The 27,460-nt window shown below is 36.9% G+C and overlaps 1 protein-coding gene and 1 long non-coding RNA gene across 6 annotated transcripts in view; one reads left to right on the top strand and one right to left on the bottom strand.

The window, feature by feature from the left end:
- Window positions 1-411: 411 nt before the first annotated feature.
- The window catches only part of syt9b (synaptotagmin IXb), a 42,036-nt gene continuing 14,987 nt past the window's right edge, over window positions 412-27,460 (bottom strand). The window contains exons 2-8 of the mRNA XM_086074423.1: window positions 19,406-19,581; window positions 17,791-18,008; window positions 16,829-17,369; window positions 5,950-6,070; window positions 5,634-5,805; window positions 5,429-5,558; window positions 412-1,649 (exon numbers count right to left, since the gene is read on the bottom strand). Coding sequence (XP_085930549.1) covers window positions 1,572-1,649; window positions 5,429-5,558; window positions 5,634-5,805; window positions 5,950-6,070; window positions 16,829-17,369; window positions 17,791-18,008; window positions 19,406-19,581 — 1,436 coding nt within the window. The 3' untranslated portion in view covers window positions 412-1,571. The remainder of the gene's footprint in view (window positions 1,650-5,428; window positions 5,559-5,633; window positions 5,806-5,949; window positions 6,071-16,828; window positions 17,370-17,790; window positions 18,009-19,405; window positions 19,582-27,460) is intronic.
- The window catches only part of LOC147176040 (uncharacterized), a 29,376-nt gene continuing 9,383 nt past the window's right edge, over window positions 7,468-27,460 (top strand). Inside the window, exons 1-5 of one of the 5 annotated variants that reach the window (XR_015094665.1) lie at window positions 7,468-7,509; window positions 8,201-8,254; window positions 8,420-8,540; window positions 19,415-19,485; window positions 20,708-21,298. This is a non-coding gene — a long non-coding RNA (uncharacterized LOC147176040). The other 4 variants (XR_015094663.1, XR_015094661.1, XR_015094662.1 and 1 more) reach the window with 4 other exon arrangements.

Raw genomic sequence — 27,460 nt, forward strand, 5'->3', positions numbered from 1 at the left:
ATATATATATATACATAAATGTTCATTTTAAAAGAGATAAAAATCAGGGAATATGGTGTGCTGAACCACGAGTATGCAGGGGTAAAACTGTATGTTTTACTATGACAAGTTTAAACGGAATGTCAGAGTCTTTAAAAGGCATTGCGTGACAATAAACGCACGGTACAAGTTACAGTAAATATCCCAGACCTGAATATTTAGAGAGTTCTGTTGCTATGGGACCCAGTGTCGCTACCTGCATTACTCTTGACACCAGCATGCGTGAAGAACATCATATTACTTGTAAGGTCAGTCAATAGGGAGCACTCAGAGATCAGATGTGGACATTATAGATGTTTTCTATTTCTATGACAATCAGTACACCAATCCATCCATAAAGAAATATTTATTAATGACATCTGAATGGACATTTTAACCAGTAAAACGTGTGTTTACATTACGGTTTGACAGAAACAAAGCTGTAAAAGAAAACTCATTTAAGCATAATGCATGCATTTCATTGACAAACACAAATCATCACTGCTACTTGTGACTGTGTCCAAAGCACTTTCTCAAAACCTAAACATAAAACAGGCTTTAAAAATACAATATGGTGTGGTCGTACTTATGATAGAATTAGGAAACTTGTTAAAATAGCACCTTTGTCACCTTCCTAAAATAATGGCCTAAGTCTTTGTTTCAGTTTTTCAGAAAACACAAAACTGAACCAGCTACTGATTATATTATCCATCCATCCATCCATCCATTATCTGAACCCTTATATATGTATTAAAAATATTATTTTAGGGGTAGATTAGATGCTTAACTAAGGATGTAGTCGATTTTAGTAGGTGGCCAACATCCTGAGATGTTTAAGGCAAACATTATTTTTTTATCAGAATATGACTTAAGCCATTTTTTAAAGAGGGTGACGATACTGCCAGTGGTTGATTGTTGGTTATTAGTCAACACTTTAAAATGGATTCCTGATTTTATTTCACTTACTGCATATTTCTAAATTAAGATGGTTCAGTTAAACTGCCCTGAAGCAATACATACAATCTGTAACCAGTCACTATCAATGCGCTGTTTGATATATATATTTTGACTAGGCCTCTATTTTCTTTATTTTGACCAAACACAGTGAAAAATGCTACTTAAACATGCGGTTAGGGAAAAAAACTAAAACAATGCCATATTCTTTATGTTAGTCTAAATATCTCAAAGCAAATACATTACTAAATTTTTGCATATGAGAAAGCTGAAATAAAAAAAAAACACTAATATTTTAACTAAGAATCTTTGACATTTCTGTTGAAAAAAATGTATACTAGCTCGTCAGTCACAGTTATCTAAAGTTTTAACTTACACAAAAGTAAGTTATTTTCAAATGATTGACATTGTTAGTAAAAGCTAAAATAATTATATACGGCAGCAGTTTAGTTGGAATGTAATTAAGTTTGTTTGTAAGTAAGAAAGTAGTAGGGTTAAGCCTTAATGGTACTTTTTGTAGGTCCGTTCTTTGTTATTCTACCAACCTGAGGCGTGGTGTGTGTGCGTGTGTGTGTGTGTGTGTGTGGGTGTGTGTGTGTTCAGGGTGAAGGGGGTGCCTTCAGAGAATTGGTCGATCCTCCTTGACTTCCACTCCCCGCTGCTCCCTGTCCAACCCACTGATCACCACAAACAAAGGAGACAAGAATGATGCAGTTAGTTGCAGAAAAATACACACGTGAAAATGTTGCAGTGCTGTAGATGGAATCTTTATCAGCAACAATCTGTGTGGAATTCAGATTTTCTTTGATTAGCGTACACTCTGGTGCCACATGATTAGCTCGGGCCGATAAAAGGTAGATACATAATACACATGGGCAAAGGCTTTAGAGGATGTGCTGATAAAACGTCTCCTTTTTATTCAGCAACACGTTCAAATGGAAGCAAACAAGTTTCTGTCCTCTTTATACCCTTTGCTTCCTGCTAAAGAACATAAAAGCTGATTTTAAAATGAGTTCGGTGAATTGGAGAGATTTTCGGCGTTATAATTTTTGAGTTTGTGCGTGTCTGTTTAGAAGCATGGCTGAAAATAAATAACAGTTACTATTATATTTATTATCATTCTCAGTCCATTAAGTCAGGAGAAGTGCAATTGGAAGCCAGGGGTGTGCAAAGACCCTTGGAGGGGCAGGTGCGTGTTATGTTTTATATAATGCTTATAGAACCCCAGACATGTCATCAGTTTTTTATTTTCATTTTTATTTTGTGGCCATAATTTTGATACTACATGCACAGAAATTGTAATTTCAGGTCACAAAATACAAATTTGAGATGTTAGACTCATAATAATGTGGCCACAAAATACCTGGGGCTCTAATATTGACAGTTTGGTAAGCAAAGTGGGAGCTCCTTCCCTTGTAGTTGAGGCGAATGACATGGGACACGAATACAGTAGGAAGACAGAAATTTTGAGATGCGAAAATGAAGCATCATGAAGTACTTGAAATATTTTTCCACTCCTCTAAATGGCGCTCTTGGTTTAAAGATGCAGTGGAAATGTGATCTCTTGCCATTGTACTAGCCTTTATTTTCAAACCAAAAATATTGCAAGTGATTCATGAAGCTTCATTTTCCCATCACTACTGAAATTCCTTTTAGGCTGGAGATACGCTGCAAAGACAAAATTGGCATTGCAGGCTACTGATGAGAACAGAAGAAAAAAAGACACTTTCCTGAAGGACGCCAGACACTAGTCATTTTTCCAGCCAATTCTAAAGTGAATTTAGTGCTGTCAAAGTTAAAGCGTTAACTGATTAATTAATCACACAAAATTATCGCATTAATCATAAATTAACGCAGATTATTCGTACTATTAATTTTGACCATAGATTATCCTTTAGTGTGATAGCGGATGACTACATTTATGGTAACACAGGTTGTATTTTAGTAATAAACATAATTACATGCATTAAAGTAAAGCATTTAATAAATGTTTGCATATTACATTTAGAATATTTGTTCATGTCAAAATATTGGGGTCATTTTTTTCCCATTTTAAATTATGCAAGTAATTAACTGATTAGAAAAAGAGGAGGATGAGTGTGTGCAGTGGATCAAAACATGTTAAAGACGTCCTCATAACATCAAAAGAATGAACACATAACCAGTGCTCTTCAAATTTGGTGGGAATTTTTGGGGGGATAAAAAAGGCTTTTTTTTTACTAAGCGATTAATCGTGATTAATCAAAATTCTAAGATGTGATTAATCTGATTTTAAAAAAATAACTGTTTGACACCTCTAGAATTTACTGAACATGCGCAAAATGGACATGCGACTTATGCTTGTTTCCATCTGTTCTTCTTCTGCGAATATTGAGAGGGGACTCCGCCGCTATAGACCATAGAGATGGGATCCACCAGTAATTTGAAAGAAGAAGAAGACCAGGAAGCGACTGCATCGTGTGATGATGTCGTATGAGTTTTCTCTTGTAATTCTTGATAACCCATAGCGCTTCTTTGTTGTTTTCCATTCTTCTTTAATTAATTCCAAAAATATTTCAGTTTCGTCGTCCCCCCAAACATATCTTACTTTATTGTCCGACATTGCTTTGCGACTAAAAACGTACATGTGCAGTTGCTAATGCTAACATCGTTGATTATTTTTCATGTCTCTTTTAAACAACGTTTCTATCAGTAGAGGTTTGAATTTACAGGATTCCACATTTGGACTAGAAAGAGGCATTTAGTTGGGATATAAGGGTTAAGGACAAATTAATCATGTTACGTAGTACTTGCACTAACATAACAATTGACACAGCGTGCCCTCAGGACTTGTGTGTAGAACTTTTCAAGAAGCACAAATGAGCCATTAGCTCGAATCTTAGTCCAGTGCTAAAGCTATAATGGCCTCAGAGAGAACACTGCCAGTGGATTGAGTGTGGTGTTTAGCTACACAAACGCCCGAGAGACAACAATGTAGCTCATCTTACTTTATCACCACTGGCAGGCAGGGTCACTGACCTCCAACCAACACTGCAAGTCCTATTGTATGTTTAACACAAAGTGACAGCGAGTGCTTCATTTACTTCTAAAGTGTGTGTTTAATGAGCAATGAAAGGATCCTGATGGGATTATGTTACTTCAAAAAAAAAAAAAATACAATCTCAACCAGAGTGGTTTGACTCAGAGTTTCCAAAAGTATAAGAAAATAGTCTCTCTTTTTTTGTGGTCATTTTCAGTGTGAGGCATTGGTTTATTTGTATGACACTGGATTATCGCATCGATCCGCAGTGTGGCACCACGCCACGTGGTGGCACCTCTTTGTTTTTGTGTGCATGTGCAGCGCTTTTCGTTTTGGTCGTCAATGTTTTTGACGCCGTGGAAGCGTACGACTATTGTGACGCGTGGTCGCACCGAGCCCACTGTTTTTTTGTTTGTTTTTAATAAAATAAATCTGTGCTCTCCCATTTTTTTGCTGTCCCGCTGCATCCATGACCGATCAGCCACTGCGCATTACAAGGCTAATTTCAGCAAGGCTAACAATGTGCTACAAACCCTAATTCCAAAGAAGCTGGGACGTTGTGTAAAATGCAAATAGAAACAGAAAACGATGACTTGCAAAACCGATTCAATTGCCAATACAGTATTCAAATGTATACACAATAAAGACAAGAGGCTCTTTCTGTTGGTATTTTCATTGACAGGCACAGGGAGAAAGGGGTGTTTATAGTGCATTTATACAGACAAACTGCAAGATCCCTCCCTTGCATGGCATAGTCGGCTGCGCATATGGCGTGGGCATTTGGAGGCTGCATACACCCACATTGTGCGTCCACAAGCACCGGTGACCACCTATTGTTAACTTTTAGTTCCTGTAATATCATCATTTACATTACATTTATCAAAAATGAATTAAAATTGATTTTTTTATCTTCTACGCACCTTTTTTTGTTGAACATAGTAGATGCTGCTTTGAGAACTCAACATGAATTTACATGAATCAGTCCGGCATCTGTTTTGGCATGCTCTGTTTTTTAATGAGTGTGGGCTGGGAATTCGGAACTATAAACAGCTCTGTGAACGTAGTTACCGCTCTCTGTAGCTACAGCTCACTGTCTTTGTTGTGGAAATCACAGAAAAACAAGGCAGCTATAAATGAAAGCTTTGCTTCTTGTTATATAATTGCTGTTTCTGCCATTCTAAACCTAAAAGAGCAATAGAGCATGATGCAATTGAATAAGTCTATCTATCTGACTTGTATTAAGTCGGATTTGGTCTGTTTTGTCTATTTAGAATCTTAAGCCTGAAATGATATAAGTACATTCCAAACATGAAACACATAATATCAATAACAACAGGAAACAACTATCTTGTCCAAAATCTGACACTGTGTTGGTCTGTTACTCAATGATCCAGTTTAACAGTGAAGTCCTAACTATGTATAAATAATTTGCCATACCTCTATTAACGGGTGCCAGTGTGCGACAGGCTTGCGTGGATAACTTAACATCTCACTCCAGTGGTCTCGTCCCAGAGTGTCAGCTTCATTGCCCACCCTGCACACCCCGATGATTTCGTTATGTCCAACCCTACAGTCAGCACAAGAGCAAAGTGTTCAACCCCATATTTGCTCAGCAAAAGAGCATCATACGTTACTGACTGACCGATCATAGTCCATGACGGCTATAAGTAGACTTATTTGATCTATGTTTTCTGGGGGAACATCGAAGACGATGGCTTCATTGTAAACTGGGTTTAAAGTGTTGCGTTTGGTTGATGTCTTCCTCTTCTTTAGTCTCCGGCCCTCGCACATCAGCGACACCTTTACATATGGATCTATGGAGAAAGCATGTTCAATAATAAGGATAATAACATCTATGGACAAGAATGGGCCTGCATTTAATGAAAAATTAAAATGAGCTGCAACATAACTTTGGAATCTCCCATATCTGACTGAATGTAGCATAAATGAAAACCCACCTGAAGCACCGGTAATGTCCATGGCTTTGAGATTTCTGGCTTTGATCATCGTGATGGTGAGCCTGCCAGCCGTGGGGAGATAGCACAATGAGAACATCAGCTCTCCCAGGTCCACATTATCCTAAAAACAAATAAACATATCATTTTAATACCTCTACAATCTGAGAAACAATCAGTCTTTTTTTTCTCCTTGTAAGCATGTAAACCAAAATCACTAGGCAAAACTTTCAGTAATTTTATAATGTGTGTTGGTCAAGTTGTAAAAACTGTGACTGACATGAAGTTTTTTTATATACTGCTTGTGCTCATTCGCCCTTACAATTTGACTTTGGTCAAAGGAAGTCAACCCCCCCAAAATCTTTACGATAATACGTTGTATGTGCCCCCACTAGTCTAAACGCGACATTCAAATTAATATTGTCTGTGTAGAATATAAGTTAAGCAGCAAAATCCACCCGTTTTATCCATCTCAGAGGGCGGCCATTTTACCACTTACTCTCCACTGAAAATGACATCACAGTTGCTCAGGGCTCAGGTAATGACCAATCAAGACTCACCTGTTTCCTAGGTGGTCATATGATGTTCGCAAGCTGAGCAATGGTTGGTCGTTACAAAATAAATATGATTTATATGTATATATATATATATATATATATATATATATATATATATATATATATATATATATAAATCATATTTATCTTGTATATCTTATATACTATACTGTATATTGCTTACATAATGTACAGTGCAAAAAACGATTTTAAAGAAAGTAAAAAAAGAAAGAAAACCCCCCACTTGTTTCTGGGAAACAACAAAATGTGGATGGCTTTGCTGTATCAGAACTGCACTACTTGCAATTGCATATCATGAAAATACAGTTTATCCTAATTCAGAAAAAGGTAATCAATTATTAGCCGTGTGATATAGTTTCACTTTCAACTTTTTCTGGAGGAGTGTTGTTGTTTTTTTGTAATTGTATGCTCCTGGTTTGTTTGTTTTACACTACTACAAATACTATTGCAATTTGACAGTGTTCATTTTATGTTAATTTTTTTTCAGGTCCAATCAATAGTTTCTGCTCAAACAATCAGACTTTGTATTAATTGTACTTAAATGTGAAGAATATGTGCATGTCACGTGTTCTTCAAAGGTAAACAGCAGTCACCAATTTTTGTTGTGATTAAAAAGTAAGTATATTATTTCCCTTTCGTTTTACATTTTGGTCTTGTCTATTTAACACAGACATTGCTGTTTGTGGTTATCTAGAATTTTCCTCAATAGTTATTCTTTTAATGCCATAATATTTAGTTAGGTGCTGTCGAGACAATCTATGCATCTGACCAGTTTCGCTTCAATTTAATAAAACAAATAGCAAATGAATGAATAATATCTAAGTTAGATCGCTGGATCGCTATTTCACAGTTACGCCACCAGGTGGCGCACCATGTTTCTAACCAAACAGACACACGCCGCGTAGAAGAAGAATCTCGACTTGCCAACATCCGTGCTCATAAGTTTGTGGCTGTGAGCGGGAATCCAAAAGTGGCAGTGTTTCAGGTTGGTAAAATGTCCATTCAAATAAAACAAACAGAATGTGTATCACTCAAAAAAAATTCCCCCAAATCATCCCGGATCATTCTAAACGTTGAAGCTAAGTTGCTAATCATCTATTAGCAATGAAAGCAAGGTGTACTGTGTTGCTAATATATGCTAGTAAGCTAACCAACTGCACTGAAACGGGACATGAGTGCTTAAAGCTACTGAATATTCCATTTAGAATCGCTACTGCCACCTGCTGACGAAAATTAAAACTGCACATACCGTTCTTCACATACACACCACGCACATTACGTCACATCCGAAGACAGGGCGCAGGAAATTCTAACCCGAATCCAGTCTGAAAACTATTTGACGGAGGCTTGCATTAGTACCCATTGTGAACAGCTAAGGTGTTAATCTACTAATTAGAAGGCATTTCAGTCATAAATGCTCAAATAAAAAGCTTATTGTAAAGTTATTTTGGGGAAAAAAGTTCCATATTGCAGCTTTAAGTACACGAATGGAGCTTATTTAAGTTATTTTTTCACATGCTATCATAACAGTTGAAGACAGAACATTGAATAACAATGGTAGAATATGTTACATGTTGTTAGGTTTAGTTTTTAAAGTACATTAACTGTAATTGTGTAGACATGTATTAATAAAGTTTATCTGTAACTTGTTTTCTCACTGTAACTCCTTTCATCAGGAAACTAAGCAGAGAGGTATCATCTGTCATGCTGCAGGTTTTTCAGTTGGTGAGGTAAGTAAGAACCTTTATATTAATTATTGAGCTAATGATAAACATTGCATTAGTTTCACACTGTAATATAACAAATGTGTAGATGTTGTACTTTGTTGCTTTTAATATATTTTCTGTTCATTTACACGTTGTTGGTACTGTTTTGACGAGCCACGTGGCGTACAGGTAGTCGCAGCGTCTTCAAATCAAGATGGCTAATTATTAATTCACTACTTATCCAAACTTGGAAGGCATGATGTACCTTGTCTTGAGTTTGATGTCAACTTCATGAAAAGGAAACAGTCAGGTGAATACACGCACGCACGCACGCACGCACGCACGCACATACACATTCTCACCCACACACACGCACAAAAAAAATTAAAAAAATAAAATAAAAGAGCAATGATGATGACATTTCCGAATGAACAATACTGAGCTCTTAAAAAAGAAAAAAAAGAAAAGAGAAAAAAAGAAAAGAAAAGAAAAAAAAGGAAACAGTCAGGTGAACAAACACCCACAAAATATTAGAAGAGTCCAAAGAGAGCTGAGGTAAACTAACTTCCACCACATCCAAGTGTTGTAATGGGGAGGAAGAAGATGCGCAGGTCTTACCAATAAAGATAAATGTGGCAAAGAGAAACATTTTAAGGTAATGTTGGTATGTTTTCAAAGTTCATAATATGACATAACATATTAATAGAATGTCAATTGTGCTCAGGTTTCAGGCTGTGAATGTTTTTTTTTTCTTTTCTTTTCTTTTCTTCTTTAATTTTTTTTTCTAGGTTTAAATATCGTCACCCTCTTAAAATAATTGCCTAAATCATTTTTGGGGCCTAATTCATCTCCTCAAGATGCAAATGGTAAAAATTTTTGTGTTTCCTGAAAAATCTGAAAAAAAATTACTTAGGCGATTATTTTAAGAAGGCGTCTATTTGAAATGCATTATTAAGATACACTTTAAAGTAAAGTGTTTTCTGTAAATCATGAGGTTGATGTGAAAGATTACTGTTAAGTAAAAATACACGTTCAGGCATATTAGATCAGACTGAATTGTTTTTACGGGGTGGCGTTGCTGAGTGGTACAGTGGTTATCCCGCAACCCAAAATTTGTGGGTTCCATGCCATTGTGACCATGTTGAAGTATCATTGAGCAAGATACTGAACCCCCAGCTGCTCCTAATATCGCATCATCAGTAGGTGAATGAATGAGTAGTCAAAAGTTAAGCGCTTTGAGGGCTTTGTAAGATGGAAAAGCGCTATATAAATGAAGTACCATAATCACCCTCTTAAAATAATTGACTAATGTTAGGAGGCAGATACAGTATCTGTTTCACTTTGTAGTTAAAAGCATAATTAGCCAAAAATGAAACTTTTATCCATTCACCATTTATGTAGTTGAAGTGTTTGGAGAGGTTTCTGGATCTTCCGAACACACAACTACAGTCACAACTACCGTCAGTCCCCCTAGGTGTTCGGATGATGCAGAAATCTCTCCTAACACTTGAAGTGTGTCTTCTGCCCAGATTTAGTCATGACTGTATAACTTGTTGTAAGTCCTCTGTAACTTCGTACTTGTGATCTGCTACAGCCATTATCTGTAACTCATTTGTGCCCGGAATATTCTGCAAATAAAAGCTTTGAAGGAACTGTTCATCCTCTCCAGCCTGTATTCGGATTAACCAACATTCTCACTACCCGAAATTAAACGAACACGCGGAGGAAAAAGCATCCTCCAACACACTTCATATGCAAGAGGGTGATTGAATAAAGTTACATTTAAATTTTTGATGGACTTTTTACGCACTTTATTCATCTCAAAAGGGAAATGAATGTGTCTTGTCAGCTCATTTGTCATTATCTACAGAATTATAAAGCCAAATGACTATATGTCTGCGTCCTTACCTACGTTGTTTTAGTTAAGTAAAATTAAAATTGAAAAAAAATGTCATTAACAAAATAAAATAACAAAAATGCTTTTAAAAAACAACTGCAACTACAATTTAAGCTTTCAAAACTATTATTCGAGCAAAAATTTCCTTGATTTTTGTCTTTGGCAATTCATTTAATACATTTGCCTTTGATTTTATTAAATATATATTTTGAGCAATAACATTTTTTTCTAAGATTTTGCTCAATAGTATCTCAGTATTGCTCATTTTCTCCTTGGACATCTCCAAGGTATCTCTAGTAAGTCTCACGTTTGACTCCCCTCTATAATTGTCTCCCTTATTTCTCCTAGTGAATTTTTGCATAAACAAATGAGAAATGTTTGAGACAAAAGAGAGAGTAAAATGAGACTGAGTCAAGATTCTCACATAGTCTCACTTATTTCTCCTTATGCTCATTTTCTCCTTGAAGTTCGATCTCATAGTTATCTCCGTTAAGTCTCAAGTATGACTCCCTCTTAAATTTCTATGTCTCCCTTATTTCTCCTGGTGAATTTTAGGAGAAAGAAATGAGAAATGTTTGAGACAAAAGGGAGAGTAAAATGAGACTAAGGCAAGATTCTCACATAGTCTCACTTATTTCTCCTTATGCTCATTTTCTCCTTCAAGTTCGATCTCATAGTTATCTCCATTAAGTCTCAAGTATGACTCCCTCTTAAATTTCTATGTCTCCCTTATTTCTCCTGGTGAATTTTAGGAGAAAGAAATGAGAAATGTTTGAGACAAAAGGGAGAGTAAAATGAGACTAAGACAAGATTCTCACATAGTCTCACTTATTTCTCCTTATGCTCATTTTCTCCTTCAAGTTCGATCTCATAGTTATCTCCATTAAGTCTCAAGTATGACTCCCTCTTTAATTGCTGTCTCCCTTACTTCTCTTAGTGAATTTTAGGAGAAACAAATGAGAAACATTTGAGACAAAAGTAAAAGTATTAAGTAAATTAAAATGAGACTGTAGTGAGATTCTCAAATTTGTCTCACGAGACATAGCAATAAAAAATTTCCTCTGGGAGTGACAAAATGGCCGCCTCCGAGATGGATAAACACGAGTAGATTTTGCTGCTTAATTCAGATTCCACAAACACAGTACTAATCGCAATGCTGTTCTTAGACGTGTAGGGCTGTATAGAACATATTATTGTAAACAAATATTTTTGGTTGCTCTCCCCTTGATTAACTAGAAAGTATAGATAATGGTCAAATGCAGTGCTGTAAAATTATTGCTTGACATAAGACGTCAATAAATGTTACAGTACCTTCCCTTATTGATTAAAATGGAAACATGCAGGTGCACACTCACATTAGTTGGCCACGGAATTTAAATTGCTGAGGTACAGTAGAGTACATGAATCTGACATGGCATGTTTGTTACAATCCGAGCAATACATTGGTGCGGACTCTATTAAGTGGTCCTGGTGGTGTCTTAAACAAACTGGCGATGCAATTCCTGGCGGCGTGTTAATTTTTGTGTTTTTACTTTAATTTCTTTTTTATTGTAGATTATCCAGCTATCCAATTAAGTTATGAAAAAGGACAGTTTTGCCCCATGTTTTATTCATAGTGCTTCTTCGTTTCTGTCAGTCCTTATTTCAAAAACATTTTCTTGTTGACATTCCTTCACCCGTTGCTGAACAATCATCAAAGAACAATCTCATCGGGTTTGTTGTGGCGCATTAGGCTTTTGCGTCGATTTTGTGAAAGAGAAACCAAACCACAGGGAAATGCAAGGCAAATATGGCTTATTGTGTTTATGCACAAATGTTTAAATATTCTGTTTTTGTATTAAGTGTGAACACATTCTAAATGTTTATGGCAAAAGGATACATGCTTGATACAGAGCCCATTAAAGAGCGTGAAGAACACCAAACGTCTATTAAAATCTATCATTTATCATTGATCATATATGCAGTATATTGTTTCTAAATGGAAAAACAAAATATTTGAATGTGTGTGCAGAAGCATACTTAAACAGGCAAGCATAAACTGATCCGCCTTCCATCAAGCACTCCACAGACAATGTCATAACCTCCTACACAAACACCCATTGAGCTTGCTTTTAGACTACAGAGTGCTGGCCACCACTCTTGAGCACTCACATCAAGGCCTGCGGTCAATATTATGGCCACATGTGCTCAGCCAATGAAATTAGACTAGAGGCCTGAAGCACAGCAATAAAGCAGAGTGAGAGAAGACAGTTCATCTTTTCAAATGATAATACTAATACCTTCTGTCCTTGAGGAAAAGTAAGGAATTTCATCAACTTTCTCATACTATGACAGAGTTTGACAGTCCATTTTGATTTATCACCTTTTCTTTCTTTCTTTCTTTTTTCCATTTCAACTGTCATTTTCATATTTGCTTTGTCACAAACTGTGTGTTTATGACCCATATCCATAAAACTGTACAATTTGAAGTACTTTTTGTTGGAACCAAGTTAATTGATCTGAACCACTTTTTGTTCTCTCAAGGCCCTTTTTCACTGCACTACACCTCTGAAGCCCACAAACATGTGTCCACATATGTACATTTAAACATGAGATACCTAACCATGTTTATGTTATTCCTAATATTGTATTTTTAATGTGAAGCGTTATAGCATCAACAAATAGAACTTTTGTCATGTATTTGGAGACTTTGAGTACAAAATGCACTTCGACTGCTAGACTGCAAGTGAATCGTAAAACGATATGTTTTGATTGGGAATATACGCCAGCAACACCATCCCCGCAAGCCTTGTGTTTGACACGTGCTCTAGATCGTCGCATTTGTGCTCATTAATGGAAATGGGTGTTATGATTGAGAACAATGGGGATAATAACAATTAATCTACTACCATTTTAGGATACAGTGATGTGTTTGGATCTTGGATGTGTTTGGGGATGCAGTACATTCAGTATTGCAGGATTTGGGATGGAGATGTTCAAACTCCCATAAAGTATGCAACCTGGATATGCAACAGAATGAAAGAGAATATCACCTCAGATAAAAGATTAATGGAAAAAAACCTGATAAAAGAAGAGACGAGATTGTCATTTCATTTCAAGTGCTGTCATGGGCTGAGAGTGAGATGAGACACTGCAGTTTTTTTTTGTAGGAAACACACAATTCTTTGTAGCCAAATGAATGATAAATACATCTTTACTTCAATCATAGAGTTTGAGGGCCACATTGGGATGAGATAGTAATAAAATTGATTGATAATGGTCACTCAGTAATATTGTACTTTATAAATGTGTTTTAGTATACAAATTCCAACACAGTTCCGTATTAACTGAGCGTCAGTCAGCAGAAAAGTAATATTTGATTGCCTGATTGAACATGGTCGGCGGCGATAAATCAGGCTCATGTTAATACTTTTGGCAGAATCAGGCTATTGCTTCATAACAAAGAAAATGTACTCACGAAACATGAGGAAATAACTAACTTCTACTCTTATTTGCTTCTAATATTAAGTGACTTTTGAACCGTCTATGTAATATGAGCATCTGAGTTAGCAGATGGTAGTGGGTTCAAAAAAGCAAAACAATAGCATGACCTCATTAGCAATAATTATGTGAATGAATAAAAAAAAAAATCAGTTGCGTGCAAAAAACTGTGATATGTATATATTTTTTTATTATATAATTGAGACTATGTGAGTGAAGGTGTGACACAACACAAGATAGCATAACTTTGAACCACAATATTTCTCACTAAATAAATATATTAGAGACCACTTACAGTATTCTAATTCTGTTTGGAAAGCTCATAATACAACAAACACATTTGAGAAAACAAATAAAACTAATTATGTAGCAAATTCATTCACTCCAGACTTAAGTATGTATACTCTAGGTCTGCCATTACAGTCATGTGTGTTAATTACATCCTAGTGCAAGGTTGTTGTGCGCCTGCGGCTATAATTAATGCACATAGTGTAGAGACTAGACCGGCACAGAGTCCCTTCTTGCAATCCCAGTGGATATAACCTACTTCTACTGGGGAAAGTCAGCTTTTCTGGTCATCTTTACCGTTTATACTCATGTGCTTATGGATTGCAAACATACAACTTTCGATGTTTACAAAAAAGGATGAATTGTATATCAAGTGTGGTTGAAATTTGATGTCCTCAGACTTTGCGACGAGTAACAGCGCAGCTGTAGTTGACAAATGCTAACCCTCGGACTCGGCTGTGTCAGGCACAGCTGGCAAAACCAGGAAGGTGTTAAAATAATCAACACGTGATAATTCAAGTGTGATACAACATGGAACCCCGCCTATCAAAAGTTTTGCGCGTTAACTTTGTCTATCCTATGCAGATGAGATACACTTCCAAATAGGTCCCATCACAAATGCATGCAGTACACTGTAGGCATGCACACATTCTAGTAACCACAGTCTATTACTTTTCATACAAATTTCACTAACTAAACTAAAATATTCAAATTAAAAAAGTGGTAACTTAACTTCCATTTTCAGGCACCAAAACGCCTTTGTTTTATAAGATAACAGCCAGTAGATTAATTGTTTTTGTTGTTGTTTTATGGTTTTGGACCATTTTACATAACATTGTCTTAATATTGACAATTAAGTAGCGGCGTAGTGGCGGCCGTGGCTCAGGGTGTAGAGATGGTTGTGCTCAGTAACCAGAAGGTTGGCTGTTCAATCCCAGCTCTCCCCAAGTCATGTCGTTGTGTCCTTGGGCAAGGCACTTCTCACACATTGCCTCCAGTGCTACTTACACTGGTGTATGGAAGGTGCGACTGGTTGGTGGTGGTGGTCGGGGGAAGCCTAGGGCAGCTCTGGCTACTTAAGTAGCTTACCGCCACCACAGTGTGAATGAGTGAGAGCATGAATAATGTATCCATTCCTCTGTAAGGCGTCTTTGAGTGTCTCGAAAAGCGCTATATAAATCCAATGCATTATTATTATTATTATTATTATTATTATTATAAGTATTATTACCAATACCTTCACTTGCTTGGCAGGTGATCCTACCTCTTCATTTTATCACACACTGTGCCAATGCTATACATACAGTTAAGTGAATAATTTAATATAGATAGCGTCTGTGTGTGTTTCTGTCACACCATTTCATCGTTGTGTTTGGTTATATCTGGGTCACCACCCGTAAGGATTCGTACAGCTTTCATTAAACATTCACTGTCTCTAAGTATATTCCAGTGTTTCTGTCTCCTGAAACCACAGATGATTTCAACTTGGAGGGAAAATTTGACACATTTTCATTGATACACCTCCTGCTGCAATTCTCGCTGGATAGGATCTTGGCCTTTTTTCATATCATTTGAGCAGATGGCCTGTCTCATAGGATGTTTGACCAAATTGGACACCCCTGGCCTATATAATCTGCAAATACATTGGTCAAGTAAACTGCTCCAACTGATCGTGGTTGTAACAGAATGAAAACAGTTCTCAGACGTGAAGCTGGTAATATTATCGACTCGACAAAATGCAATTTCTGGAGAAATTGCGTAGAAAAGCTGAATGCAAATAAAAGCTGAATGCATGTGGAATGCTTGTGAAATATACATGAAGTATGTGAAAATGACTAATTATTAATAGTTGGATGTAAACAAAAACAAAAAAAAGGAAACTTGAACTGCAACCAGTATAAGGTGGGATTTGACCCCCCCATTTATTTTATTTTTTTACTGGTCCACACACTGCTGTACTAGCCACTGAGCCATAGTGGACTTCATTGAAGTGTTGTGAAATAGTATTGAAGGCTGTTTTGCTGAATAAAAGTGAATGTGTCATTGAACATTAAATTAAATGCATTAAATATAACATTCGTTACACGAAAGATAATGAAAGATAAATTGTGTGAAAATTACGAATTATCAATTTTAGATGAATGATAAATGAAAAAGAGAAGAAAAGTTGAACTACAGCCAGTCTAAGGCGGGTTTCGAACCATCAAATGTACTAAAATGTGGTCCAAGCGGGTCTTGAACCCATGTTCTCCATGGTGGCAGGGAATTTCTCTAAACACTGAGATAACTGACTTGTTGAAGCTCATGGCGTATTTATATGTGAAACTGTTCTATAAAGCTGAAAGCTTGCATTGAAGCTGAATAGGCATATTAAGCATTTCATCGAAATTATATTATTATTTCCCCATATGATAGTCAATCTGTATAGCACTAAGCATAATGATATAATTGCAATGTACAGACAGAGTTGGGATACAAACCCATGACCTCCTGGTTACTGGACAATGCACTTTACCAACTCTGCCACTGAGCACTAGCAGTATCAGACGGTCAGACACTTGGTAATGATGATAAATTGTATGTATGGAAGTGGACGTACAAGTGACTTAGAAAAAGTTCAATGTCTGTCCCATTGAAAATGAATGGGGAAAAGTTGACATTTAACATAAAATTGTGGGAATACTGTACATAATGTGGAATCAGACGATATATTCCCAGGTAGGCGGGAATTTTTGAAGCAAGTTGAAATTTGAACGATGTAAATCATAATTTATTGTGTGGGCATTATTGCATGGCAAAAAAAATTGGAGAATAAAATGCTATAAGAGAAATAATAATAAAAATGAGCAATAACATTCCCACAAATAACAAAAACAAACAAACACAGGGGCATTAACACATTGCCAAATAATATATAAAGATTTGTGTCTTACCGAAGTGACATATTGGATGTCCCGGCACAATTTAGTTTCTCGTGGGAAGTCTGCAAGGTCTAGGAAGTTGTCCACCACCACTTGCCCAATCAAATCATGGCGAGTAAACCTGTCAAAGTCATAGACACTGAAGTGCAGCTTTCGGTTCGACAGCTCGGTGTATGCCACTGGAAAGAGAAACACCTCATCAAATACTGGGTTGAGAGTCTTGCGGTGCACCTTAGTCTGGTGCTTGGTTTTACGGTCAGGAAGCAGGTAGATCTTCACATAAGGGTCAGAGGTCCCAGAGAAGTCCTTGGCAGGAAGATCTTGAGCCTTGTGAATCTTAACTATCAGCTGCTCCAGATCAAAGTCAAACTTAAGGATGAAATGGAGACGTCCGCAGTTATCTGTCCTACGTCCATCATCTGTGTCCACAGAGCGCTGCTTGTAAAGCTCCGGTTTGATCCGACCTAAACCAGTCAGACTATCCTGCCGCTGGAACTGAGTAGGGTTGAAGTCTGGATTAGACAAGTTCATCTGACGACGGATCGAGTTGTGTCTGGAAGGAACAGTAACATTTCAGTCATCAAAAGTAAAAACGTTTTATTTATCAACTGTTACTTGGATAACATTATTGTGCAAACAAATCTATTTAGCTATACATTATTTAAAAGTAATTTTGGGGCAAAAGTTTGACCCTGTAGTGAAGTTTCGCCTCGCTGCTATCCACCAGATCCCATTCAATCTAGGAACATAACTATCTAGAAAATATCAATAGTTTTGACACTTTACTGAATTGCTTAAAAAAAGTTCATCTCAAATAATAGTCATTGTTTATTTGTTTAAATGGGATATCATTTAAATATTTTCTTTTTAGGGATGCTGCGGTATATTTTTAAATTTCTAACTTCACATCTATACCTGTATCCTGTTTTCAAACTCCTTCAGCATGCATCACAATTAAATTGATGTGCACTGACCGTACGGATGACGTGGGTTCAGTGATTTGTCTTTGCACTCTGTCCCTAGTCAAGGTGTGGGCTCGAATATGGTCTGCTTTGGCCTGGGCCTCCAGAGGGATGTCAGGTGACGTGTGGCTGATCTTCAGACCTGACTCTGGGACAGACATAGCCATTGGGAGGCCTGATGTCTCCTTCATACAGCCGTCCTCACTGTACTCTCTATCATCCCCATCCACCTAGGGATACAAATATTTGTATATAGTATGATTAAAGTGATACTTTATCAAAGCCTCCTTTGAAAAGAAAAAACACACTATGCACGTGCTAGTCTCATCTCTCGCGTGCGCTCTGACCAACCTGATTTTAAAGATTCTCAATGCAGGAAATAGAATTTTGAATCGCTACTGCCACATGTGGCTGAAAAATGACACTGCATACTCCCCTCTTCACATTCTTCCCACAATGTGCACACGTCGCCACATCCGCAGATAGAGGGTGGGAAATTCGAACCCGAATGCAGTCTGAACATTTTTGGCCAGGGGCTTGCAGAAGTTCCCATTGTGAACAGCTGTGTTAATCTACTAATTAGAAAATGTTTCACTCATAAATGGTGAAATAAAAAGGTTTTTGTAAATATATTTTGGGACAAATTGTTACATTGGGCAGCTTTAATGCAAATAAAGAATGCTGCTACGATTGGCCGAGAAGGCTACATTCCATGATCCACAATGGCCCATAATGTCGCAAATGTCCTGTTGCGAACGAGTGTAGAAGCCCAATTCTACACTCTAAAAACAGTTGGGTCAAAAGTAACCCAATTATGGATAAAAAATGGGCCGATCCACTTCATAGGTCAATTTGCCACAACTTTCTGGATTGTTTTATACAAAATGACCCAATTTTTTGACCGAAGTAAAGGATTTAACCAATATTTATGAGTTGTTTAACGCTGAAAAAACAAGTTTTTGACTTTAAGCTGGGTCGAATTGACCCAAGTAGAGGATCGGCCCATTTTTGACCCACGGTTGGGTTATTTTTTAACCAACTGTTAGAGTTTACCTGTGCACAGCCAAGGAAAATATAAAAAGAAAGAAACCTTTAGACTGCTCTGCACTAGATTTGCTCTGGGCATGATAATATTTTCTTTGACTTTTTTTTACATTTATTTTTATTCAGCCGATGACAGATACCAATTATGACAAAGTAGGAAAGTCTAATGATGACCACTGTGTTGCCTAGTGTGAAAGAAATACAAATGTTCATGTCCTGGCTTCTCTGTACAAGCTGTGTGATTACAAACATGATTGATTTTTCACTTCAAACACTATATAGACCTTTTTTTTAACACTTGTTAAAATGTGTCAAATGATTGCGTTTAATTTGATTATTTTCTACAGCCGTTAATTAGTTTTACCACTTATGGTTAAGGAATTTTTAATTTTAAAATGGCTGCCTTCACAGTGCTGTTTTGGGTTTCACTCCAATTATAATATGTTCTTTGCATGTTATACATATGTTATATGTGTACTTTAATGTTAGCAAATAATTATGATGGTAAAAGGGTAAATTCATTTTTATCATTGTTGTCCGTGTGATAGACAGTATCAAATTATTGGTCTCCTTTCTGCTTTACCTCTGTTAGGACAGGCTGTTGGTCCCCACCCAGAAAATGTGCACCCTTGAGGACATCTGGCAGAAATCGGCCACTCAGAGGTACCCAGCACAGTTTCCATGATACAAATAAGGAGACACTGAATAAAGCCAGACCGCAGGTGGTCACCAGCAGGGACAACAGGCTCACTGATACATCTGGAGATAAAAGAGACACAGTGAACAGTGAGCACTTTCAAGTGACTAAACAGCGTAGAAGCATAGAAACGGATATTTGGGATGGGAAGGATATTTCTTAGTTTAGACTTTAAAAGAACAATATGTGCGTCATGTCCTTGTTGCAACTGGAAATGGTACTAATAAGTCTTCTATTGCCACAAATACAGTATATTAGGTAAAAAGCATCAATGATTATGCTAATCTTATTTTCAGGCAGTATTAACTGTGGTATCTGTTAATTCTCATTCAACATCATAGTACAATTACACTGAATGTAATATCTGAAATCCACTCTTTTCTCACACAAAAATGTTACAACTTTATAGCATCTAATCTATGAAATACAATATTTTAAGACCTAAAGATTTTATAACTTCTTAGATGAATTATTCCGGAACATGGGGGGGGGGGGGGGGGGGGATTGCTGATTCATTTTTGAGACCTGGAAAGGCGTGACTGGGAGGAATGACCACCCCAATTTGAACCCGAGCAGTGTTTTGTTATTGGACTTCTGTGCTTATCTCAGATTGAGCAGATGTTCAAAGATAAGGGTGTCCAGTTGGAAGCTTTTCCTTTTTTTTATTTGACCTTTTTCACTTTGCAAAGAAGCTCTCCAAACACTTCTTTTTTTCTTTTTTCTAAACTTATTTTAGTTAGCTTCTGTGCTATCTATTTCTCCATATAACATCGTCATGTCCAAGATGAGCTTTGAGGCAAAGGCACAGGCAGATGGATCTGATTTTCTAAAGTGAACATCTTTCAAACTCTGATGATCAATTAAATATTTATTTTTTGATTGATTGTGACAAATGAACGAGAATCTACAGTACACATACCATTGGCGTTTGTATTGATATTGTGACGGTAAGTCAAAAAATATTTACGTTGTTATGCTACAAGGCTAACAAATTAATATAAAAAAGTAATTAACAAACCAATCAATAAATTCATTTCCAAGAATGTTAATCTTAACAGATGACTGTTTTGTCCTCCTAAAAAGAAAGGGGGGTGGAGGAAGCTGACTGTTTTGTCAGCATTTGTTGGTTAGTGGAGTTTAAGGGCATTCCACTCCCAATTAAGTTTTTATTTATGGATTCATTTTTAGCCATGAAAGAGAAAGTATGGTGCCCTGTCAAATATGCTGGAGGTGGAGAAGAAAAGCTGCAGGCAATGCAGCGCTCAAGTGCAAAATCTTGTCGGGCTGCTGAAGAAGCAAATGGAGGGAGACGGTAAAGAAATGCCACAGCTGGTTGCACTTCAGAAGGAGTTTTTTTTAAATGACTTAGCAGGTTAATTCAAGTCCCTCTGCAGTTGAAGTGAACCAACACATTCACACTGCATTACAAGTTTTCATCTTATAAACTCGTATTTTTTATCATGTTTATTTGGAGAACTTGGAAAACCAATCAAGAAAATATAAGTAGTTTGAAGGCAGTAGTTAGGTTTGCAACGCAAGAGCCAGCTTCCAGTACAGTAATGCCTCTTATGCAATGATTTTGTATTTACTGTAGTTAAAATATCAAATATAACACTGAAAACATGTTTTAACCAAAACTGTCAAATATAAGCTATGTATCACTTTTTACGCATAGGCTCTTTACTAGCCACATTTTGCAACCTTGAAATTCTTATTATAGCTAATAACTGTTCATTGTTGTTCAAATGACCGACCCACCTACCTGTCAAGTAGTGATGGACAAATGAATCTTCATGAAGGACTTGTGATTTTTTTTTTTACTCCTCTAGATGGCACACTTGGTTTAAAAACGCAGTGGACATTTATTCAGTTTCTATTACAGTAGCCTTTATCTTTAAACCAAGAGCACCATCTAGAGGAGTAAAAAAGATTGCAAGCGCTTCATGAAGCTCCATTTTCCCATCACTACTTCCAAGTCTATAACTGTAATAAATTATTTAAAAAATATATCCCAGATAACTGAGATGTACAGTGTATGTGGCCCATGTCAGCATGAAAGTACATTTTAAACGGACACCATTTTTCAGTTATTTTTCATTAAAACATTTTAAAATAGGATTATAGATAGTGGATACTTTATTAGAAAATGTGTCTTCACCTGATAACTGCTGGGAAAAAGAAGGTCGTGTATTGAACAGATAGTGCTAGTGTATAATGCTCAAGGAAGCAACCTTCCACAAGCACATCTAATAGCATGGTGGAGACCAACTTCTGAATAGATACTTTCAGAGAGGAAGACCTTGAGGGATGATTATGTATGTAGTGTCATATTCCATCATATACTGTAGCTCGTTCATAGTCTCACTTGTCATTCCGAGTCAGACTCATCACAAAGAAGCACTTTGCAATACAGTATTTGAAGCTGAATGTTTTGTTGCAACACAGTCTTTATACACAATGTTACTGCCAGGAAAGCACTGTACAGACAGAAAATTATAATGGTTGTTTGCTTCAAAATCCATCTATTATGCCATATGTTATTGCATATTTGGCTCTAGCTCACGGTAGTGAGGGAAAGTGGTACAAAAATGAACTGTATATAAAAACGTCTTCCCACAAAGAATCTTCAGTGAAATAAATAATAAATATTTCATTGTTGTCATATCACCCAAGCTGTGCATGAACCATGCATACCTGGGAGAGAATGATGCTAACAAAACAAAATTACTCATTTAAAATCTTAACTGATTACACTGTAATTCATTGAGAAGACAATAGCATAAACCCAAATTATTATTATTTTTTGGCACATTTCTTTAAACTGAGATGACATTTTCCAAATACCCTAAACTACCTTAGAATTGGTTTCAACTGAATGGCATTTCTCATTGCTTTCATTAAATTGCCAATGTCTTAGTACATGTCTCAATTGCCTCAGTGGATCTGTGCTAATGGTTGTGTACATTTAGCCTACAGTTAGCACAATGTACCCACATTTAGTACATTTTCCAAAAGAATAGATCTTGCTGATGGAACTGGATGAGCTGTTTTTCAGTCTAATGGCTGTCCTCTCCAAAACATGCCAGCAGGATTTCAGTAAGTCATAATATACTAAATAAACGGTACAATTGTCAACATTTGCATAACAAGCATATCACAGGGGGGGCAGTGTAGAGGAAGAGACATTAACGCCATTTTTTCCCCCCTCGCTGCATTGCAAGGGAAAATATCGGCTGTGACGTGGATGAAAACCTTTGGCCAAACAGAGAGCAGCGTAAGGATGGACAAGAGAATGAGGGGGAAGGTAACGATAGTGACTGAACAGTAAATCGTAAAAGTAAATCTGATTCTATTTAAAGTAACTTTGATTTTAGTTTGAGTGGCACCAAAGACACTCAGTTTTAGAGTAATATTTACACTTGGAAGAGAGTAAAATAAAGAATTGGAAAAAATAAAATAAAAGTCACTCAAGGGTTTTAGGAACCTTTAGGTTGGGAGACGGCCGCAGTACCACCTGAGCTACGCCACTTCTACTGTTTGCTTAGCTGTAAGATGTTTTTGGCCTCGGAGTTATGAAGATTCCAGCTGAAACGAGCAGCAGCTCTGTGGCTCAGGGCGTCGATTATCTGTCTCCCAAACTGAAGGTTGTGAGTTCGATTCTCAACCCTTTAGTGACTTTTATTCTTTTATTTATTTTTTCACTTCTTCCAAGTATAAATATTACTCTAAAAATTAGTCGATTTGGTCCCACTCTAAATAGAGTCAAATTTACTTGACTGTGTAGTCAAAGTGTTACAGTAGTTGGTTCTTCATTTACGCTGTGCACTAGATATAATTGTAGTTATTATTTTTTCATGAACACTTTCTTTTGTTGCACTCTAATGTATAAGTAACTCTGTGTCAATAAAAAGTGTTGCAATTTCCTTGACACAGTCAAGGAAATTGCAACACTTTGGAGTATGTCGAACAGCAAACTTTGAATACTGCTCTTGTAACCCCCACTGTTATATATAATTGTATTTTGTTAGCTGTTGTGAGAAAACATCTAATGATTTTGACTTGTGGTGCTCACAGAATGCCAAAGGGACGGTGCATTTTGGGGTCACTGACTACTTGTATGAAATAAATTTGATTTTGACACATATGTGAGCTGTTTTGGGAGCAATATAAGCTTTTGCAGATGATCCAAAGAGTTGTGCAAAATCATACAAGTTATTTTGGGCAAAATAACTGAGTGAATGCAGATGAGCCAAAGCAATTGAGAAGGATCTTTGCAGTTGTGACTGAACCGACTCTTTGTTTGGGAAAGGAACTTGGAGTGAAGCATGTGTGACCAGTTTTGGATTTTGGGGGGGTTTTTGGTTGTGCACAAATGTAAGTCTGTTTGGCCAAATGAGCTTGCAGTTTTGAAAATGTCATCTCAGTTTCAAGAAATGTGCCAAACATATGGATAAAAACTGTAATCTAGCTGGTAAAATGAATTTATGTGTTATGTTTGTGCCGTTTTTCTGTCCCATTTATTCAACAGCAGGTAGAAGGATGATATTCTGAAAGTGTGGTGACTGATGATTATTATTGTCACATTTGAGGGGCATAGATGGATAGATAGATAGATAGATAGATAGATAGATAGATAGATAGATAGATAGATAGATAGATAGATAGATAGATAGATAGATAGATAGATAGATAGATAGATAGATAGATAGATAGATAGATAGATAGATAGATAGATAGATAGATAGATAGATAGATAGACATACAGATAGCGTGACATGCTGAACCACTACAATACAATTAATTCCTCACATTTTCACATTGTCAACAGTGAAAAGAACATGCTCAAATTTGAATTAGCATTAAAGCACAGCCAACTTTGTGTGAAATGAGGCCAATACAAGACAGTACACCGTGTGCCACTCTGACCAAGGCTCCAGCTGGGATGAGCTGAATGAGACGGTGCAGTGTGTGTCTTTAACACACTGTTGGCTGTATTTTTTTCCTTTGACACTAATATTGAAGATACTGCCTCCATTGTGCCAATATAATGTATCTTCATATTAAAAATTGTTCATATTGAAATCAATCCGTTCTCATTTGACTTCATTTTAAATACCAATAAACACACTTGTCCCTTTCCCATAGCCACAGGATGTCTCCATTTTCAATGTCTGCTTGCAGTTTGTAATCAAAGCCTTCAGTTCCATATAGCTCAGAGCAGCTAATTACATTCAGTAGCTCCACTAATCAGTACGATTGCGACAGTATACTGGAGCATGCCACAATCATCATTACATATCCCGAGAGGATTTGATTAATATAACGCGCATGTGGCCCGCAGAGTGAGCTGTGCTGCTGCTGTAGTGTGTTTCCAGGCATGAATCAGAGCAACATGGAGGTCCAAGCTCATGTTGCAGCCGAGCTGGCAGGCCAGAATCATTCTGATGCTCAAAGAGAACATTCTTTGCTCCTTGCTCTCGGCACAGAAGACTACTTTTACATCACATGTGGTGATTTTTTTTCTTTGTATTTGGGTCTTTCTTCAATAAATTAGCTGTATTTTAGGTCATTTAGGTTAGTTTTAAAAGCTTTATATGGTTTATGTAAGGTTTCATGCATTTCTGGTATTTGGAACAAAAGGCTTTTTTTGTGGCTTGTGTATTTACTGCAAAATGTCCTTAGATTAACTTTTTTTCTCGCTGTGTTTATTAATTTAATACAGTAATAGTTTATTCATTATTTGAATTCATATTTAAGAGTGACATTTGAAAGTAAAACACGCAACTGCACTTTAACATTGAATTCAACTTTTACTTGATTGTCCATTGTCTTATGTCTTATTATGATGTAAATTAGTGATTCTCAACTGGTGTGTTGAGACCCAAAAGTGGGTCGCGGATTCATTATGGGTGAGTGACAGACAGGTTGTAAAAAATTACAGGGGGTCAGGCACCTACTCATACGGGTGCTTCAACCCCTCAATGAGATAAGTGCCCTTTGCCTGGAGCCCATTTTTTCCTTCATTCGCCAGTATTTTTCATAAAAATACAAATAATATTTACTGTAATTATGTTAAACATTTGAGAACCACTGACCTAAATATTCTAAAATATACTTAGGCTTCTGATTTGCTAAACTTATCTTAAAGTTAAGGGTTAAAAGTGTCCACATTATTTAAATGTTTTTTTTTTAATGGGAATAAAACAAAAGAAATCTGAGAGTTTTTTGGGGGGGTCCTAAAACATTGCAGAAAATGATTGCGTAGATGTGGCTTGCAATCAAAGAGCACCTTTGACTTTGCCAATGAGGACTGATAAAAAGAAAAGTAGGCAACTCCTTGACGATCAACAATCACATGGCCGGAGAACATCAGAGACACTTTATTCCTGTCTAACAATATGGTTGGATTTCCTGGATAGAAGCTTTAACACTGATGTTCTCCTGGCTCTGAGGTGACTCAAGCAAATATGCCAAGAGAGAAAAGAAACACATGGTTGCTTTTATTGATTTGTTCTAAATCTCTCTTTGATGAGAAATTGATGAAAACATGTTCTTGGTTAGCTGACCAACAAGCTATGCTGAACACAACACGTGTTGTATTATTAAACTGGAAACTTGCCCTACAAACTTTAATTAAAAGTACTGCCATTTCACACTGTTTTTGTAACCTCACCTGTTCAAAGCCTTAACGCTGTACCCACAGGAAGGATGTGCAAAACAAATGAATAGTGATGTGCACTTTTATGCTGTATAAAGAGCTTGCTTGTACTTTTGTGTTATCTCTGTCTATACTTTTGGAACAGACAACTGTATTTCTGTCTGAGTGCAAGAAAAGGGGCTGGGAACTACTCTGAGTTCACTCTATATGCACCTAGTTATGCTCTATAGCATGGCTTGTGTCTTGCTTTCTTGGCTAAGACTTGAAGAGCCTTGACGAGATTTGAGATGAGATGCAAATCCGAAAATGAATCCGCGATGACGGCCTTTCACACCAAACACACAAGGAACAAAACATTTTTAAGAATTTTAATGAAGTTTAAAGAAATGTATCATGATTACATCCCAAATTATATTCAAGCAAGTATTTTTCAAATGTGGTAAGTGACTGAGTGACATCACAACCAATCAGAGCTTTGTGTAATGTTTGCCACTTTAGGCACAACTGGTATCTAAACCTGTGATTCATTCTCAGGGGTTCGGGAGAGGTCAAGACACACACCCAACTCTGCTTTGCCATCATTTGCTGCAGGTGATCATGATACATTGGTTGGTTGAGGCACTCTATAGTCGACTTCTGACTGTTGCGATGGTATGTCGTGTGATTTCTTAATCCCGTCATACTAGCTATGTCAAGCAAAAAAAGAAAGTGGTCGGACAAATATGTGCAATATGAGTCCACATATATGTATGGCGTTCCACAGGGTTAAATTCCGGGGCCTCTGCTGTTTTCATTGTGTCTGCTGCCCTTGGGTTAAATTTTAAGAAAACAGCGGTGGTTGTGCTGCATAAATACAGTATAGAGTTGAGTTGAGTGATGAGAGTCAGCATCCTAACTGCATGATTTGCAATGCCACGTTGAGTAATTCTAGTCCAGCACATTTAGCTATCTAGCAAAATTAAAAGAACACTTTATATCAGCTGTGTTGGAGAAGGGAAACATCCAAAATCTGCAGGACTCCGGCCCTCGAGGACCAAGTTTGCCCATCCCTGCCCTAAGCCTATGTTTTGTATTTTTAAAGAAAATCATTAAAGAAGGGTTCGGTGAATGATCATTGGAAACTGGTGTGGTTCAGTACCTCCAACAAGGTTATTAAGAACCACTGCTCTAAATGTTCTTGATCTTTGGCCCAACTTTTTCAGTGTGGCCTGGAGGCAATGCAAATCTTTACAATATATTGTTTAAAATGACATTTGACAGTGTGATCATCACATTGGCATTCA

This window comes from Leptonotus elevatus, chromosome 4 (assembly GCF_054856555.1).
Source record: "Leptonotus elevatus isolate MCC_2025b chromosome 4, RoL_Lele_1.0, whole genome shotgun sequence".
NCBI lineage: Eukaryota > Metazoa > Chordata > Actinopteri > Syngnathiformes > Syngnathidae > Leptonotus > Leptonotus elevatus.